Source organism: Bombyx mori, chromosome 3, assembly GCF_030269925.1.
Source record: "Bombyx mori chromosome 3, ASM3026992v2".
In the NCBI taxonomy this organism is placed as follows: Eukaryota; Metazoa; Arthropoda; class Insecta; order Lepidoptera; family Bombycidae; genus Bombyx; species Bombyx mori.
Window position 1 is genome coordinate 9,314,638 of NC_085109.1, and position 18,868 is coordinate 9,333,505.

General features: G+C 35.2%; 1 protein-coding gene across 1 annotated transcript in view; it reads left to right on the forward strand.

The window, feature by feature from the left end:
• The window catches only part of LOC101745050 (estradiol 17-beta-dehydrogenase 11), a 49,494-nt gene that overhangs the window by 11,465 nt on the left and 19,161 nt on the right, over positions 1-18,868 (forward strand). Inside the window, exon 2 of the mRNA XM_004931689.5 lies at positions 8,028-8,426. Coding sequence (XP_004931746.1) covers positions 8,120-8,426 — 307 coding nt within the window. The 5' untranslated portion in view covers positions 8,028-8,119. The remainder of the gene's footprint in view (positions 1-8,027; positions 8,427-18,868) is intronic.

Here is an 18,868-nt window from a genome sequence, read left to right on the forward strand (position 1 = left end):
CAAAATTAAAGACATCAAACCGCCCACCCTAACCGGTCTTGGCTTAGGCCAACGACACACTAAGACAAATAAGAGATCGAATTCGCGATATTCTTTAACAAGATATACTTTTTTACTGGAGGTAGGACCTCTTGTGAATTCGCGCGGGTAGGTACAACCACCCCGCCTATTTCTGCCGTGAAGCAGTAATGCGTTTCGGTTTGAAGGGCGGGGCAGCCGTTGTAACTATACTTGAGACCTTAAAACTTATATCTCAAGGTGGGTGGCGCATTTACGTCGTAGATGTCTATGGGCTCCAGTAACCATTTAACACCAGGTGGGCTGTGAGCTCGTCTAATCCATCTAAGCAACAAAAAAAAAACTTAATTCTGATTTGATTTTCTATTTGAAAAAAACTCAGTACCATTGATGGAAATTCTACCAGCACTTCTAAATTTAAAAGGTGATTTTGAAATTAGCTTTAGCAGTACCATTGTATTAAAAACAATGTTTTTATGGTGTCTATATTTGACAGCAAGCCATATTGTTACAAATGTCTATAACCTGATTGCTGCTCTTACCACTAGGTATGCTACATTTTTGGAACAATCCATTTTTTTTATTCTCTAAAAATTTTTCTTCGCAGATGTAGTTCTTCTTACCAGCTAGTTAGACCAAAGACCCTTCGCATTTTAAAGTCGAAGGTAACTGACTTTTATTTCTTCACGTTTTTGTTAAATTTTATGCAGAAAATACAAGGCATAAAACTCGATTTTGAGTAATTTAAGAAACTGCCAATAAAAGTTCTGATAGAATCGGTTAAGCAATTTAGATGTACATACATATGTTTGGGAAAACAGGCAGAGAAGATTTTAAATAACATGTGTTTTTTTTGGAGTCATCAAATAACAACATAATCTTAAAAGGCTTTTATGTAGAAATCACAGATTAACACCATATTTCTATTTAGTTCAAGTTACTAACTAGCTTTAAGAGTTTCCTTTAATGGGTGAAAGGGTGTCTGGGAATTCCATCGCCTGGCATCATAGCGTTATTTATATAACCTAACATACTGCAATTTGATATCAATTTATCAGACGAATATTTCATCTACTTTTCGAATAGTTTTTAAAGCTTATAATAAAGGGGTAGCTCGATCTTAGGTAGATATCTGAAATTAAATAGACAAATATTAAAAAAAAATAGATATGGTATAAAAACTTTGATCTAACGAATCTTAATAAATTACTTAAAGTAACTACTTTCGTTTTTCTCCATAAATCCGATCTCTTTTTATCGAATCAGATAAACGGTTTTCCACTCCCAAGTCTAACAGGATCCATTTTTTGGATAATATCGTTTTTTTTTTGTAAAGATTAATCTATTTCTGATCGCTCCAAGCACCTTCTGGTAAATACCTGAATAGACTACTAACCGAATATGCATATAAAAGTATGATAAATTAATATAAGGTCTGATCTGAAATCCCCCTAATTTGAAATTTTAAAGCACTTACGGAAAATCAAAAGAAAACAAATAATAATACACACAAATAAATTTGCGTACAACGAACTTGAAAATAATATATTTTAGAAATAACTAAGGTATTAAAATTCACACAATAATTTTTTTAAGCGATCAAGCTGTCGTATACAATAAAATGAATTTATAAGTACGTGTATTTTTTGCCAGTTGGAAAAAAGTCGATATTTCTATGCCTTTTAAAACGATAATCGACTGATTGTAACGTAGATTTATAAAAACTGCAGTAAAAAATAAATCTAACGTATATTCGGACAATATGTCAATCATCGACCCAGTAGGTACTTGAAGGTTATTTTGACTTCCTTCTAGTTTTTTTAGCTTACATACCACGTATATTTTATCCTTATTCTGTTTCCATCGAGTGTATTATGTGATTAGTATCACGTTCTTGGTAATTAATTCTTGTGTTTAAAAACACAATTTTCCCGATCTCAAAAGATTGTAAAGTGTTCGAAATACTGCACAATGTGAACAAAATAATAATGCTCCTTTTAAAATTATCTCTAGACAATGATATAACTAAATTTCAGGAGTCTTTAAAAAACCTCATTACTATCACGATGTAATTTAGAAAAGGGACACGACACGATTTTTATGCCTTAATTGTGTTTTTATGCGGTCATTCCGTCTCCTTATGTTATGATCGCATCATCCGCCAACGCAATACTCTATTCAGGATACCTTTAACCACAGTGTTCATCCAGAATTCGCCCAGTTTCCAGAGATATTTCCGGCTCTCGAATGATCCACTCAATTACTACTCACTATTAAAAGGTAGGCAGCAGCATGGCTCTGCCTGCGTCCGTGAGTCACTCGCCATCAAGTAGGCCGTATGCTCGTCTACGGCAATCAAAAATAATGCAATCAGTAAATACGAATAATTGCGTATAAAATGTAAAGAAAGTGTAAAAAATAAAGCGTTGAGTGAAGTAGAGTTCTGTGAAAATAAATTTTGTTTAGAATTAGGGAACTAAATAAATGTCATTTCTTTGTTTTTACGGAGCAACACATTGGTGCTTTATTTAAACCAAAAAAAGGTAAAAGTAGAAACTAATTTTTAAATATATTTATTGGTATTAGATTTAGATATTATAATATGTTTTCATTGGCACGTGCGCACGTGCGTGAGCATGCACTTATCCACTGGCTAACTGTAGGTACTCCAAGCTCTGTTATGTCCAAGTTAAATTGTTATTAATTATGCGGTTTTGTTTTTTTTTTTCTTGATTATGAGAATCGTTTGTAAATCGATGTCTGGTACCTATGTATGTACATTTGTAACTTGAGTATTTGAACGCTGGTCTAGTCAATTAATATTATATATATTTTATCACAGTTTTGGTTAATATTATCGAAATCCTTTTTTTTAAACATCTGTTGGTTTCTGGAATACTCAGCCTGTTTACCTCCAGAAAATTTAATTTAAGTTCACTCTAATCGGAGTCACACCGCCTAAGATGCAATTAGGCGGTGTGACTCCGATTATTAAGCCAATGTCTGCTTTACTACATTTTTACGGATGGTTGTGAGTCCGCGCGGGTAGGTACCACCACCCTGCCTATTTCTGCCGTGAAGCAGTAATGCGTTTCGATTTGAAGGGTGGGGCAGCCGTTGTAGCTATACTGAGATCTTAGAACTTATATCTCAAGGTGGGTGGCGCATTTACGTTGTAGATGTCTATGGGCTCCAGTAACCACTTAACACCAGGTGGGCTGTGAGCTCGTCCACCTATCTAAGCAATAAAAAAAAATTAGATAAACTTTTTATATGATGATTCGAAAATAAATAACTTTACGCTGTGGCCAAAATAGAAAATTTGACGCAGCTGAAATCGCGTTATACAGCTAGTAGTAGTAAATCATAAATCTCGACATCAGAGGCATGAAATTAACTTCTCAAATCGTCCGAACGGGAAAGTTGTGATTTCATTTATGACTTTGGGATACAATACGATGAAGATTTTCCACAATATCCAAACAGTTGTTCGGCAAATGAATATTTTAAATTTATTTTGAAAATGTCGTTAGCTCGAGTTACTTTATTATCTTCAAGGTTAACTACCGCTACAAGGCGATACCGACGCCTAACCTGCATTGGGAAAGAAAAATAATATTACAATTTCAGACATTTTTTTTATTGCCCGTTGCAGGCAGACAAGCATACCACCTGATGGTGAGTGGTTACCGTCGCCCATGGACTTCAGCAATACCAGGGGCAGAGCCAAGCCGCTGCCTACCGCTTAATACTCTCCACAAGCCTTGTTTGAAGAAGGACATGTCATAGCGCTCGGGAAACACCGTGGAGGGGAGCTTATTCCATAGCCGGATATTTCAACGTTTTACAAATTTTCGTAGTCTCTTAGAGGCATACACGATCAAAATCCAGACTTCGTAGTATTATTTTGATTACATCTGACAGTCGATATTTCTCTAAGCGACAATTATAGCACTCGCCTTGTCCGTAAAAGGTGAGCAGCAACAATAATTACACCACAAAGCTATTTGCGGTTCTTGTTCTCCTTCAGAGACGTTTGTAATTAGCTTCGCTTATATTATATGCTAACATTGCAGACAGGGTCGTGTGGTAATCAAACGTGGGGCCTTTAAAGGAATCAGCTTCAGTTGATTTTCTGCCGTGTTAAATAATCATAAAATTGAATGAACGGTATGTACATTACTTTGGAAAATAATATATGTACCTAGTTACAGTGCTTTTTCATTGCATCCCAATTCGTGATGAAACGAATTAGTGTACGAAACATATATAAAACTGCATCATCTGTACTGGAAAAGACAAATTGGTCGTAAGGCATTTTTACATGCTTTATATTAGCTTCACTTGTATGTATGTTTGTATGTTTGTAACTGACTCCTTTAGACGCGATTTTGATCTACTTTAAACGGCCATATTTCATTCAAACTTTATAGATTTATCGAGGACCGATGACAATACACTAATTCGATAAGATTATTCCATTATTCAATTTGCAAAATAAGATTTTTGCCAATTTATATAATTTTTATCTATAGTCGATAAGGTAGGAATTGATGTTAAAGTACTTAATAGTTTTAAAAATACGTTTTTATAGAAAATATAACTAAAGAATGAATATAATATATAATAGTTTAAAAAAACTAAAAACACGCTTTTTTTTACACTATTTTCAATTTAAATTCATTAAAATTTATTTTCTATTTTTTAGTGGAATTTTATATAAAGCGTGTTCTTAAGTTTTTTTAAACTATTATATTTTGTTTTATTTTGTTGGATCGAATTCTCTGTAACCATGTTCGAACTAAGTACATATTATATTGTATCGACCTTCACAATATAAGGCGGGAGTACACGAGTTTGGTTTGTGCAATGGTTGCAGTCGCCGCCATCTAGCTATTACAACATCCATGGATTCACGAGTGGATGCGTGAAATAGAAAGACCGAACCCGCTATAATTTATCTGTTACAATTATAAACAATTTCTTTGAGGTGCTACATTCTGCTCGAAGACAAAAGAATACTTTTTTTTCTTCTAGTTTTAGTCCTGATCTCCTCTAGTTACTTCTTCTTTTTATTAGCTTGTAGTAATGATTTTCTTCTTACCTAATTGTTTAATAGGTCTTTGATGGGCAAATGAATTGGAAAACTAATGCATTTCGGTTTGAATGATTGATCAATACAATTCAGATTTCGACCTCTTGTCTCAAGAGGACTGCGTTGTTGAGTTGTGATATATATTGAGTCCGTTAATGGCAGGTGATATGATTGTTGTACATCCACTTCATGTTTCAAGGTGCGTAGTTTCATCAGCTCGTACAGCGTAAATTAGTAAAATAGAACAATATCATCCAAGGTCCCAGACCTACATTACCAGTTCATGTGATATTATCTGGTTTTATTACCAAAATAATACATTGTCACTCTGAAACTTCTGTAAGAGTTTGCAAAGAAAATTATCAGATTCAATTGATTTGCAACGTTGCATTCGTAATGAAAATTCTCTCCACAAATTTACGTATCAAAAGACAATTCTAGCTCAAAGTTCGTTGGTGCGATGCTATAATTTTATATGTAAAAATCTTAAAACGATCTATTTATTAACATATAAAAACGTATACAATAAAATTAAACGAAAACGGTCCAGCCCTTAAGGAGAGATTCAGTAACAAAATTACGTACGTATTACTCGTGGTAGGACCTCCTGTGAGTCCGCGCGGGTAGGTACCACCACCCTGCCTATTTCTGCCGTGAAGCTGTAATGCATTTCGGTTTGAAGGGTGGGGCAGCCGCTGTAACTATACTGAGATTTTAGAACCTATATCTCAAGGTGGGTAACGCATTTACGTTGTAGATGTCTATGGGCTCCAGTAACCACTTAACACCAGGTGGGCTGTGAGCTCGTCCACCCATCTAAGCAATAAAAAAAATATTCACAAAAAAATAACAGAGATGATCTTGGCAATTGTGACCTTAATTTTTTTTTGCAATATGTTCATGTTGTTTTGTCATTGTTTATCTTACATCAAATCTTAATTTGTAATTAGAACATTAGTTAATATGTATTCCTTTCACATTAGTAATGCCCTATTTACTATATTATTATCATTTACTAATTGTTTTGTTTCGAGATTCTAAATATGTTAGGTTCATAGTCTGAATGACTCATTTATTAATTGCATAGTAAATACTCTTCGTGTATATTTTCTTTTTCCTTGAAACTCAGCAGCTCCAAATAAATTTTCAAGCTTACAACATCCTAACTCTAACATCAGATTCTTGTAAAGGATAAAAAAATTCAGTGTGTATTAAAATTAAAATAAAGATATTTTTTTAAATTACAAAACCGCTCACCGCGCAACACATGCTATGGTCTTTGAAATAGACTTTGAGATAGTGTCGATACACTATAAGCAAACGGACCTAGAACTTTGAAATTTAAATTATGGAGGATTAATGGAGAATATGAGTATCTAACTACATTGTAAATGTTCTAAATAATGAAAATCCCATTCTTTAAGTAATACAGACTTTTTTTTTTTTTCCCTACCTATGCTGATAGCCTTGAGAGGCTATTTCAGCTTCACCCTAACGTGTGTAGGTGAGCTCACGGGGCTCAAACCGGAGAGTTGCTAACACTGACCCTAGCAAGAGCAGTGCTTCGCAGAATCTACCACCGGATCGGAAACGCGACCCACTGAGAAGATCCAGCGAGAAACTCAGTGGGCTGTGTCTAGGGTTAATTCGCTCGTCGAGCCCTTCGTCGCAAGCGACGGGTTCGACGAGGACGGTGACCGGTGCTTGTGGTGCCTAAAAGCACCGTTAATGGATCGGGAGGATCCGTAATGACGTGCTTTGGGCGACGTCGACTGTTTACCATTCGGTCTACAGGATCGGGTATGTAGTTTCCAGCGGCCACGACAAGAGGGTTCTCATGTCGTGCCGCCTTCTCGAAATGGCGCAATGATGCCGACTGTAGATACTTACTGACAGAGTCGAGCTCCAGGTCATCGTGGAGATCCACGTTCCTCAGGAACCATGGTGCTCCGACGGCTATCCTGCAGAATCGGGATTGAATAACCTGAAGGGGCTTCAAGTTGGTGCGGGCTGCGTGAGCGAACACTACGCTTGAATACGTCATGACGGGGCGTATGCAAGTTTTGTAGAGAGTTACCTTATTACGGAGGGACAGTTTGCTTCGCTTGCAAAGCATAGGGTAGAGACGTCCTAATATGAAGGCGGCACGGTCGCGTACCGTTTTAATATGGGGACGGAATGTCATCCCTCTGTCGAGGGTGACGCCTAGGTATTTGACCTGCGAGGCCCACGGTATGGGCTGGCCAAAGAGAGTGACGGGGCTAACGGCGGAGGTGTTTGCGCGCCTATTAGGGAGTGGGATGCTCGAAGTGGTATTCGGAGGGCGACCCCTTTTGAAGAGCACTGCTGTGCTTTTCGTGGGGTTGATGTCGATTCCGCACTTCCGGAACCACTGTCTACTGCTACTGCGATCTGGAGTTGCCGATGCAGCAACGACATCTTCCTACACGAGTAGTAGATAGCCGTGTCATCGGCGAAGAGCGCTAGATGGGTCTCCGGAGACCGGGGTATATCATTGATATACAAACTAAATAATAACGGGGAGAGCGCGGAGCCTTGCGGGACTCCGGCGGTCAGATGACGGGGGCGAGAGCGAGTTCCCTCTACTCGATATCGAAACAAACGGTTCGACAAGAAGTCTCGTATGATGAGCACGAGTCTGTCTGGCACTCCCATGTTGTACAGTTAACAGACGTGTGATAAAAGAAAAGACATCTGTTTAATTGTTTACCACAGTGTATTTATTATATTTCATACTTTCATACTTATAGATATTTTAATCTCAACTTCTGTAACGGAATATTTATTCTTAAATTACACGTTAATTGCGATCATTATAGAATGTTCCTATCACACTCTTTGAATATATACACATGTATGTTTTGTTACTAATGTACTTTTTCATTATTTCCAGGTACACGACAAAAAAGGTCCATTCGAATCCGGTGTGTATAAAGTGATGTAAAGTAACCAGAAACATAAGCAAGTATCACAAATAAACAAAAAATGTCTGAACAAACCCAAGAGTATATAAACGGGATGAGACCGGGGCCTCTCACGCGGGAGATCCCGGAGTGTATGAGGGACAAATATACCGTCGTGCAATCAATTATAGACGTTATAGTGTTTGTCATCGTCGGTGTGGGATATGTTATACAAGCGATATACAGGACTATAGTTGGGTATCCTAAGAGAGATCTCAAAGGAGGCGTGGCGGTTGTTACTGGAGGCGGCGGAGGCTTGGGCAGTCTTATAGCCTTGAGGCTAGCGCGACTCGGCTGCACCATTGTCCTGTGGGATATCAATAAGCAAGGTAAGAAAAATTATTTCGTCTTGAGTATTCAACCGTTGGAAGGTTCGAAGAATCTATAGTTATAATTTAATATAATATTTTAATAATAATATTTATTTTACAATCAATAAATGATGTCGGTTGTGTCGAGATCTAATAAAACAAATAGCCAAGCAATGAATAATGATATTACAAAATTTACAATACATATGTTTAACTGTATAACGCTGGTTTCAATGTCTCTTTCAAAAGTTTGTTATTCCTCATTATTTTGCACTTTTCATAGGAAAACATGTTCATTACATGTAAGTTAATAATAATAAAACAAAAACTAGTACTGTTGACCTTGGCGTTAATTAAAATAACCATTGTCAACGACCTGCAATCTATTGAAAACATTGATTGGATCTTAAAAACGAATAAAACTTATATCATAACTGCAGCAGAAATGATTTAATCACTCTATCTATAAAGAAATCTAAATGTTTAAAATTTTATTGTAGTAATAACAATGAAATTCACTGTCCATAGGTATTATTTTATCGTTTATTTTATCGTTGTTTCAAGCAGCGGTTTCGATGCTAGTATTTTTTTTAAAACCGCTTTCAAATAAGAGTCAAAAACTTTTAGAAATTTTTTGGAGTAATATAATACGGACAGAGATATATTTTAATAGTTATCAATCATCTCATAGCACTGTATAATGAGTTTGAGTATCTCGGTTTGAGGCCACTGCCTTTTTGTTCACGGTTGGCGACCGTCAGTGCCGCTAGCAATTTAAGTAGTAGGCACCTTTCTTATAATTTAATTTATTATTTGTCCGTTTGCTTACTGGCGGTAGGACGTCTTGTGAGTCCGCATGGGCAGGTACCATCACCCTGCCTATTTCTGCCGTGAAGCAGTAATACGTTTCGGTTTGAAAGGCGGGACATCTGTTGTACTGTTAAAAGTGAGACCTTAGAATTCAAGTCTCAAGGTGGGTGGAGCATTTACGTTATAGATATCTATGGGCTCCGGTAACCACTTAACACCAGGTAAGCCGTGAGCTCGTCCAAGCACCTAAGCAATAAAAGAAAAGTAATGATTCTATATCATTGAATTGATTTCTTTATAATATCATCTATCTAGTTGCCATTAATTAGACTATTTCTATTACTTATTAGGTAGACGGGTGAACTTGCTCACGGCCCACGGTGCTAATTGGTAACCGCAGTCAAGACGTCAAGTCTCAATTATATAGTATAATGTCTGTCCGTTCTGTATCTATAAATCGAATTGAGTTACTGCTTCCCAGTAGAAGCATGTAGGGTTGTAATCAAGGAACCCAGGTAGATTTGTGATTAGGTTAGCTGTTGAGGTGGTCGACAATCATAAATTTTCGTTTGAAACCTTTGATCTTTAATACAGTCTTAAGTCAGATTAGAAAAGGAATTGTTGCACATGACCAATAGGAAGGAAATAATTATTTAGTGTTTTTGTTAAAACTAGCGGTCGCTCGGTAGTCGAAACTCGACTATAATTATTAATTTAAATTATAAGTTTGAACATTATTATGGTTCTATTGTCAAAGACACTTTTACTTCTATAATCACAGATTTCGCTACACCATAGACAAATAATATGAAAGAAAAAAAATATTAATCTATTCTCAACTTGACCTCAGACTTTTAACAATAAACAAAATAGTAGGTATGCGTGTGTATGTAAAATACATGTTAGTGTGCGTAATGTTTTCTTTATTGGTTTAATGTATTTTTTATGCATTATTTTAAAAAATATTAGCATTGTGCATTCCTTCTCTATATTTTCTAAAGTGTGGGAAATTTCATACTCCTCTGTCCGCGCAATTTTCGTAAACAGGGATGCACAGTTTTTGCTTCACGTATTAATATATAGATATTTATTTTATATGTTATTGGCAAAAAAATTAAGATCTTAAGGTAATTAATTAATTATGGAGACCGTACAAAAAATAAGCAATTTTCTTGCATTTGAACATTAACTTGACGTGCGAAGTTATGAATCAAATCACATCATAAAAACAAAACAAAAAAGATTCGACAAGCTCGCATTGATCTATGTATACCTTATAATAGTATGTAGTTATTCAAACCGATTGAATTATTATGATATATTTTTTGCTATTTATAATTTATTGTGCTTTTATAATTGAACCATCCGTCTTCGGCGCCACAATTCCCGGTCCTCTCAAGCGGAGGCTATCAGAAGCCCGCCTAGACAGAGTCGCCAGTTTGTCCCCCCCGATACCCCGTTGATTTGGAACCAGCCTGGGTCAGGGTGCTATACGTCACCCGGCAGTTCTTATACAAGACACGTGTAAAACAGCTATCACGTTGACTTCTTGGGTCTGCCTCACCGGTCCCCAAACCGGTATACGGTAGATAGAGACTTGAAACACTTAGGGGACCTAGTTTATGTTAGATAGATGTTCTATTTTACAGGCACACAAAACTTTCGACTCCTTTCCACTCCTTCTGAAACGTGTTAAATAATAAATAATAGTGTAAAAAACTAAAAAAAATACGCTTTTATAGAAAATCCAATTAAAAAACTAGACGCTTTTTTACAATAAAATAATTTTTTCTTACACTATTTTTAATTCATAATTATTAAAAATTATTTTCTATTTTGAATAGTTGAATGTCTAGTTGAATAGTTTGAATTCTAGTTTGAATTGTTATCGGTCTTTAATAAGTATGCCAAATTTCGAGTTAATCCGACGTTTTGAAAGTGGATCAAAATCATATTCAAAGATTCCGTTACATACTAACATACATACATACGTCCGAAGCTAATAAAAGCGTATTAAAAATAAAACAGATTCTGCAGTCTCTCGGGTATCTCATTTAAAATTGTAAAATATTTACACTTAAAATAACTTTCGAAAGGTCCGCGTGTCATCACCACGGTCTAAGGTCAAAGCCGATAGCGCAACGCTTTATTTATGTTCACAAATCAGTATTACCAATATTTTACAATATTTGCGCTAAGGTACGGATTACTATACCATATTACAATGCTGGGAAAATTAAGTATTCGCGCGTTGACTACAAAGTTTGAAATGTGAATTGTGTGCTTAAAATTTTAACAATGCCGACTAGCGCCGATGCCTTTCTCATACTTCTTTGTAAACACGGAATTGTGCATACGTTTGTACGTAAGTTTGTGTTTATATACATAAGTATAATACGGACTATTGGGCATGTAATACAAATAAAAAATATTGGGTAGGTACATTTTCTTATTAAATTAAATCAAACCGCGGAGCAATGCTCGTTTTGTTACGAAAATATTAGTCTGTTAGCTATTCTATTTTAAAATAATGTGGTTGCTTCATTTGAATTGTCTTAGTTTTATTTATTGCCAAGACGGCATATCTAATTTTAACTGTACGCCGCTTCTGTAATAGTTAAATGAAAGTACTAAATAAATTTAGTTGATTTCAATTTATAAATTCAAGCAGTTGTTCTATGGATTGATTTAGAATGTCTGTAATGTAATATAACTTACATGTTGTAATAATTATATTGTCTGTAATGTAATTTAACTTACATGTTTTAATATAATGTAATATTTGAAAATAGCAAATGAAGAGCAGAAACGAATGCTACTTTTTTTATTGCGAGTACGAGCTCACGATCCACATGGTGTTAGGTGGTCATCAGAGTCCATAGATATGATTGGAACGCGAATAGAGTCACCGCTTTGAGTCTTGAGGTTAAAGTCACTGTCGATACCATAGTTACACAATGCTTGTCCTGCCCCTCAAACCAGAAGACATGACTGCTTCGGTATTAGGCTCTACCACTGTTTACTATGATGACTATTAACTGATGTATTTTTTTTTTTGCATTAAATAAATATCTATTAATTGGTCAAAATTGTCATATGTACGGAAGTACTGAATTTGAAATAATTGGTTATAATAATTTCATAATAAATTTAAAATTAAATTAAAATTATATTTGTTTTCCTGATATAACAATGAAATATGAGAACTAAATGAGCGGTTTAAAAATGTATACTTGTAGTTGTTTATGTCGATAATATTTATTTATCTTACCAATGGTTTTAATATGATAATTTAAATGTTAGTTCTTCAAGGATCTTATTTATAATCGTCCTAAGTAATTAATTATCTTAATTTTGTCGTAATACCTTACTAGAGGCGACGACGAGAGAATAGATTTCAAACATATAGACATCTTACAGAATCATCAAAAACTGTACTTTTAAAGCGATTATAAAATATCCCGTTAAGTGGCATTAACGCGATTCGCTACAACATAAAATACTTCGTTTCTCGCATATTCGTGAGTTCAAAAACCGAACAAAAAAAAACGACCATTTCCAAAAGTTAAAAGTAGGTAATGCAAGGCACTTTTATTGAATACAACAAGGTAGCTAAGCAAGGTTAAAGTTTTAAATTATGACCAAGCAGGTAAGTTTAGAAAAAACATTAATTAAAGGATGTTCGTTAAAACGAACATTTTTTATTACATTATTTTATTAACCTCCAAAGAAACTTGATTTATGACGACTCTAATTGCAGATATGGAAACTTCTCGAACAAGTTCCTTTATGTATTGTATTGAAATTGATTACAAATCTCTATTAAAATTTTAGTACGCAAAGATTCAAATTAGCATTCTCATTCGTATTCGTTCGTGGCCTTAAGGTCGTATTTAATGGATAAATGTTTATCCGCCATTACTTCCATACTACCATCCTTTTCACTGGATATTATCAAGTTAAATAATGCATCCCAATAATTTACCGCAAAATGATTTTAATACAGTATTCAGACTGGTAAGAAGATCAGTTGTCATAGTATAATAATTTTATTCTCGCTTTAAGATCTCGCTTGCTTATTTAAATTCAATATGTCTATTTTAAATTTTATTTTATGGAACACATTTATTGAAAAACCGGTTGCAAAAACAGCCCCCAATCCGAACTTTCGAAACAAAATACCGACCTTAGGTTTTTATCCTGTATTTTTAATCTCCAACTCTCTGTTATAAGTTTTAAGCAATAAGGGAAAATAAATAATATGGCTAGGATGTTTTTTAAATGTATGAACGAATTGAAAATTTCGTGGGATGTTGTGTAAAATTGTGCTTATATAGAACCTTAAAAAAGATTGTGTGTAGTATTGTGTGTGCGTGTAAAGATTGTGTTTTCTATGTTCGAGCCAACTGCAACGCTCGTCAATATTTTCTCCTAATAGGTGTGTGATGCAGATCATAAACTCCATAGCCGGTATCCTTTAAGGGTATTTCTACTCCAGAGACGGAGGGTCGTCTATCCCCTTGCGGGGGCACGGAGCGGGCCTCGGGGAAACCCCTCTGCCCGGGCTAAATCTCCCTACCTAATGAGGCAGGGGTGATGCGCTGCAGGCTGGTCTACTGCAGGCTTGAGGTAGTGGTGGGTAGGACTTTCCTTTTTCTTTATCTTCATCTTCTCGTCTTCCGTCTTCTCTTCTCTTCTTTTCTTCTTTCTTCCTTCGTCTTCGTTCTTGGGCGGTCGCTGCCTTCCTCCATGTTTTTTTTTGCCGTTTTTTTTAAAGCCTCTTTGGTGCCTTTATGTGAATTAATTCCAACACCAAAGTTACAATTAATCATTACGAACACAGCCAAACATGCTCGATGGAGCGAAGCGGAATAAAACGACCTTGCGATTCACTTGCTGGTCTTGTAACTAATTTTTTTTGTTGTTTACGTGTATTTGCCAAGTTTGATGTTGCAACACTTTGACTGATTTGAAGTTAGTTCTTACATTGGAGAAATTTATTTTTTGTATTTCCACGCGGCTGATAGTTGATTTTAAAATCTAGCTTTGCTGAAGAAATGAGGGAGATTTTTATGGGTTAAAATATTTATGTGATAATAATCTAAACATATACATATAAATAATAAGAGTCGAAGAAAATGTTCAGTTAATAAATAATTCAGTTCAAAACAATAACTAATTTCAAATTTATAGTGTAATTAGGTTAAATGATATCAATCATGAGGCCATTTTGTTGGAATTAAAACAAAATAACACTATTAAGTTAATTACCTGAGATTGATGAAACGATTAATTTATATTAAATAGGTTAAAGAGTTTATTTGTTAAATATACAAGAATGAAGTAATAAAAATGTCATTACATGCATTTTGTAACTATTGAAAAACAGTGTGAGAAAAACTAAATTAAAGCAAATTAAAAAAAAAAACAACAGAATAATGGTTATATTGAATTGTAGTTTTGAATTTAAGTAGACCCAATTGCTATTGTCTTGTAGTTTATTATTTATTTCTTGCAATAGCGGGAAACTCCCACTCAAAATAAATAAGTCAAGCACACTACATATTTCATAAATACTTATAATGCTTTGGATCTGTACAGTATATAATATTAACAAGAAAAACGACGTTAGGCACTTCAATTGGCGCTCGAATCTTCCATGAGGTGACACCAGGTAATCGAAGGGGCTCTCCACATACCAACTCTGCAAATGACGAAACAATATCTTCCTTCCATGCCGAACGTATTCCAAGTAGTACCCAATCAAATCGTAAATAGCAATATCGATAAAAATGAAAATAATAGTAATCGCTCAAGTCCATCTGGCGATAGATTGTTACCGAACTCGTAGACAATACAAAGCGAATGTCTCCAATCACCTTAAGTCAGAACGCTGAAGTTACAATTCCTTTGGTACAACGTCTGTCTTTCTCTTCATGGAAAGCATGGATGGCACCTACCGGTTGAAATAGGTAAGACTGTGAATCCTTCCGAGGGGGGCCTACAATGCGTTCCTACCACTTACCAACAAGGAAAGGGTAGGAAAAGAAGAAACTGTTACCATGATTAAAGGAAAGAATTATTAATTGCTAGCATCCTCCGTGCTAAGCCTTTGCTCGCCCAGTTGTCCTGGTGAATCTGGGACGGCCACGGGGTCACCAGTCATCCTTCTTTCACAAAAAAAAAGCTAGCGGTCCCATGCCCAAGCCAGACACTAATCAGACCTCTCGTACGATCACGCGTGTTTTTTTTTGTATCATTCCGCTTTCTGTGAGATAAATGATTTTTATTTACATTTTCCTGTAAATTAAATTTTTAATTTAAATTTCGAATCAAGAATAATCTAGATTTCGTTGTTACAGCGATAAATTTTTTTATCGATAGGTAATCGTAAATTTTCTTTAATGGTTATTCTATTAATTATTTATTATTTAATCAACAATTTCTAATTAATTGAACATGCTACAGCCGTTTAATTATAAATTTTACATTTGTCAATTCAATAGGATAGCTTTCTGCGCATCGTTTTATGCCTCTACTCGTTACGTGCCCAAGTACTCATACTTTCATACATTATTCTTCAAAACTTACCAGGCTTTTGCTTTTTGATGAGATTCATATTTCTAGAACAAAAATTTTAACATGCAGGTCCGGGAAAATTGTTGATAAAATTTCCTTCCTTGCCTTAGTCCCTTTAAGGGGGTGCTCATTTCGGAAAATGTTAAGAAACTTTACAAGACTTTATGGTATCAGAGTTTTAAAAGGATGATTTTTAGTTTAATCAGGCTGACTACTGTGAAAATAAAATATCTTTTGAAACATGATAGTTATTGAATATCGTTGAATCATTTGTGTCAACTACAGCTCAAACATCTGTATAGTCAGTCAACTTCATTAATAAATCCTGTTGTCGTCTATTCATGAAATACAGTTGTTTCAATGTGATTTTAACCAATTCAAATTTAAAACAAGCTGTTGTGAATGGATCGATGGATAAAAATGATAAGCAACATTATTATAGTTTTCTAATTGTAATTGGTTTTAAATATAAGATGTCATAAAATTTCTTTAAAGAATTGATCTAAAGCCAATATCTGGGGAAGCGACAACAATTACACATTAATAGGAATCAAGAATATCTTAGCGTAAATTACTAGGTCTAGAGAATTGATGATTAATGTTCAGTTAATTAACTTAAGGTTTATTTGCTTTCTGTGCAGTATAGTACAAAGCTCTCGAAGCTTATTATGACAGTTTGACTAATTACTATTATCTCAATAAAACAAACATAACTACTTAACTCTGTATCAATATTTAAGATTAGTCTTTTCGTGTCCTATAGCAAATTCCCAAACTCAATTTTAGTTATAAAATTAAAAAAAAATTTTTTTTCTAGAATATGCTCTTTTGGTTTACCTGGTGACCATATAATTGGACATCGGCATTTTATTATCAATTCTGTAATCGCCAGAACGATTACTTACAATATTTTAGGGAGTAGAGCCATTGCACCGGTACTTACACACTTAATTAGAAATACTTGAATTTGTATTCACATTCATTTTCTACGCACACTTAACGGCGCAAAGAAAATAAAGTCGCTTTGTTGACTTATCTAGAAAGTAAGTGTTGTGTAGCAAACAAGTAACATTTTCAAGTACATCAAAATTTTGCTATTCACATGTGAGTGAGAGAAAGCTGTCGTAGATAAATAAAGGATTGACAGCACGATAAAAGTTTTAGAATGGCTTATGACTTATTTCTTGTGTTAAAAGTTGGCTTTAAAAGGATTTCACAGGAACGCTACAAATACTATAGTTAGTCTACGTGGGTGCGGATCGCATGAACGAACACCACGCTCTCTTAAGCCATGATTGATGATATGACGTATCCAAGTTTTATAAAGTGTTCCCTTATTATGTCAATTTCTTTCTTGGCCGAGTGCTCCTGTTTTTCAAAACGGGGGAAATTCGAGTAGAGCCCTTATACAGCAAGCCTATAAACTTCGGACACGTGGCCCGACAAAATCCTGAGAACTTGGAAAAATTAATAGTTGTAGGTCACGTGGAAGGAAAGAGAAGACGAGGAAGATTGCCAACCAGGTGGACGGACATTGTCAAGGAGGCCACAAACACCAGCGTCCCGGGCGCCATTAAGCAGGCCGAATGCAGGCAACATTGGAGGAAGCTGGTGCAAAAACTGGACCAAGGTGGTCACGACCCTCAGTAATGAGGAAACGACAAAGAAGAAGATATCCAGCAATGAACGTTTAGCCACTGATATGATTTGATTAGTTTATCATTAAACCAACTTCTTCTTCTTGCCCTTATTCTACTATGTGGGATCGGCGCAGCATGTCCTTCCTCTTTTACTATTCAGGCTAGGTATCATACGACATTTTTCCATTCACATACTCATCACGCATATCTTCTTACATACCGTCCATTAAAGACTTTACCATCACTAAACCCACAATGAACAGAATATGCATGTTGTTGTGTTATAACTTTAATAGCACAATCTTTTTCGGCCGCAAAATAGTAATACTTTGAAGTAGATTTTTTTTTATTTCAACGTAAAAGAGTTACACTGTTTTTTATCCTGAAATTGTCTAGCAAAGAAAACATAGTTAAACGTGTTCCATCTGTATAGTGAGTTCTTCTCATGTGATAGGTCGTGGTTACCCATGATTATTAAGACTTACATCGTGCTCATGGCTTTCTGACAATCGTATATATAAAAAACGACTGCCAACGTGAGCTATTTAAAAACACGTTAAACTAAAATAGTAAGTTGGTTTTTTTATTGCTTTGATGGGTGGACGAGGTCACAGCCAACCTGGTGTTAAGTGGTTACTGGAGCCCACAGATATCTACGACGTAAATGCATCACCCACCTCGAGATATAAGTTCAAAGGTCTCAAGTATATTTACAACGGCTGCCCCACCCTTCAAACCGAAACGCATTACTGCTTCACAGCAGAAACAGGCAGGGTGATGGTACCTACCCGCGCGGACTCACAAGAGGTCCTACCACCAGTAATTACACAAATTATATCATCATCAATCGTGAACATTTTTTGAGTACGTATTTCATTAGACAAATTGGTACCCGCCTGGGACTCGAACACAGGTGCCTCGCTCAACACGAAAGCAGCGACGTCTTATCCCTTAGACCACGACGGCTCGGCTATGCTAGTAAAAATGGGATTCGAAATTGTAAAACTTTGAATTTTTTTATCTTAATTTTCAATATTAAATACTGTTAGTTGATTAATTTAATATCTATTTATTTCTTTTGTTTAAAATCAACACGTGGTGATGCCAATAAAAACCAATTCGCATACTACTTACATTCACACGATTACAAGTTGAATTACTTTCTATGAACTAACTTCGTTTATAGACGTGACTTCATATTTTCTCCATACTGCAACATTCATTTTCTCATTTCTTAAAAAAGAAAGTGACCCATAAAAATATTCTCATGGATTTCGAATTACTTGTCACAAAATCTTGATTGAGTTAATCTCATAAAACTTAGTCAACCATGACTTATCATTTTCTCTCTCGTATAGACTGCATTCTGCAGTTTTTAACTGAATTATTATTATTTAGATTTAGGATATTTCTCTTCTTTGAACTAGGAAA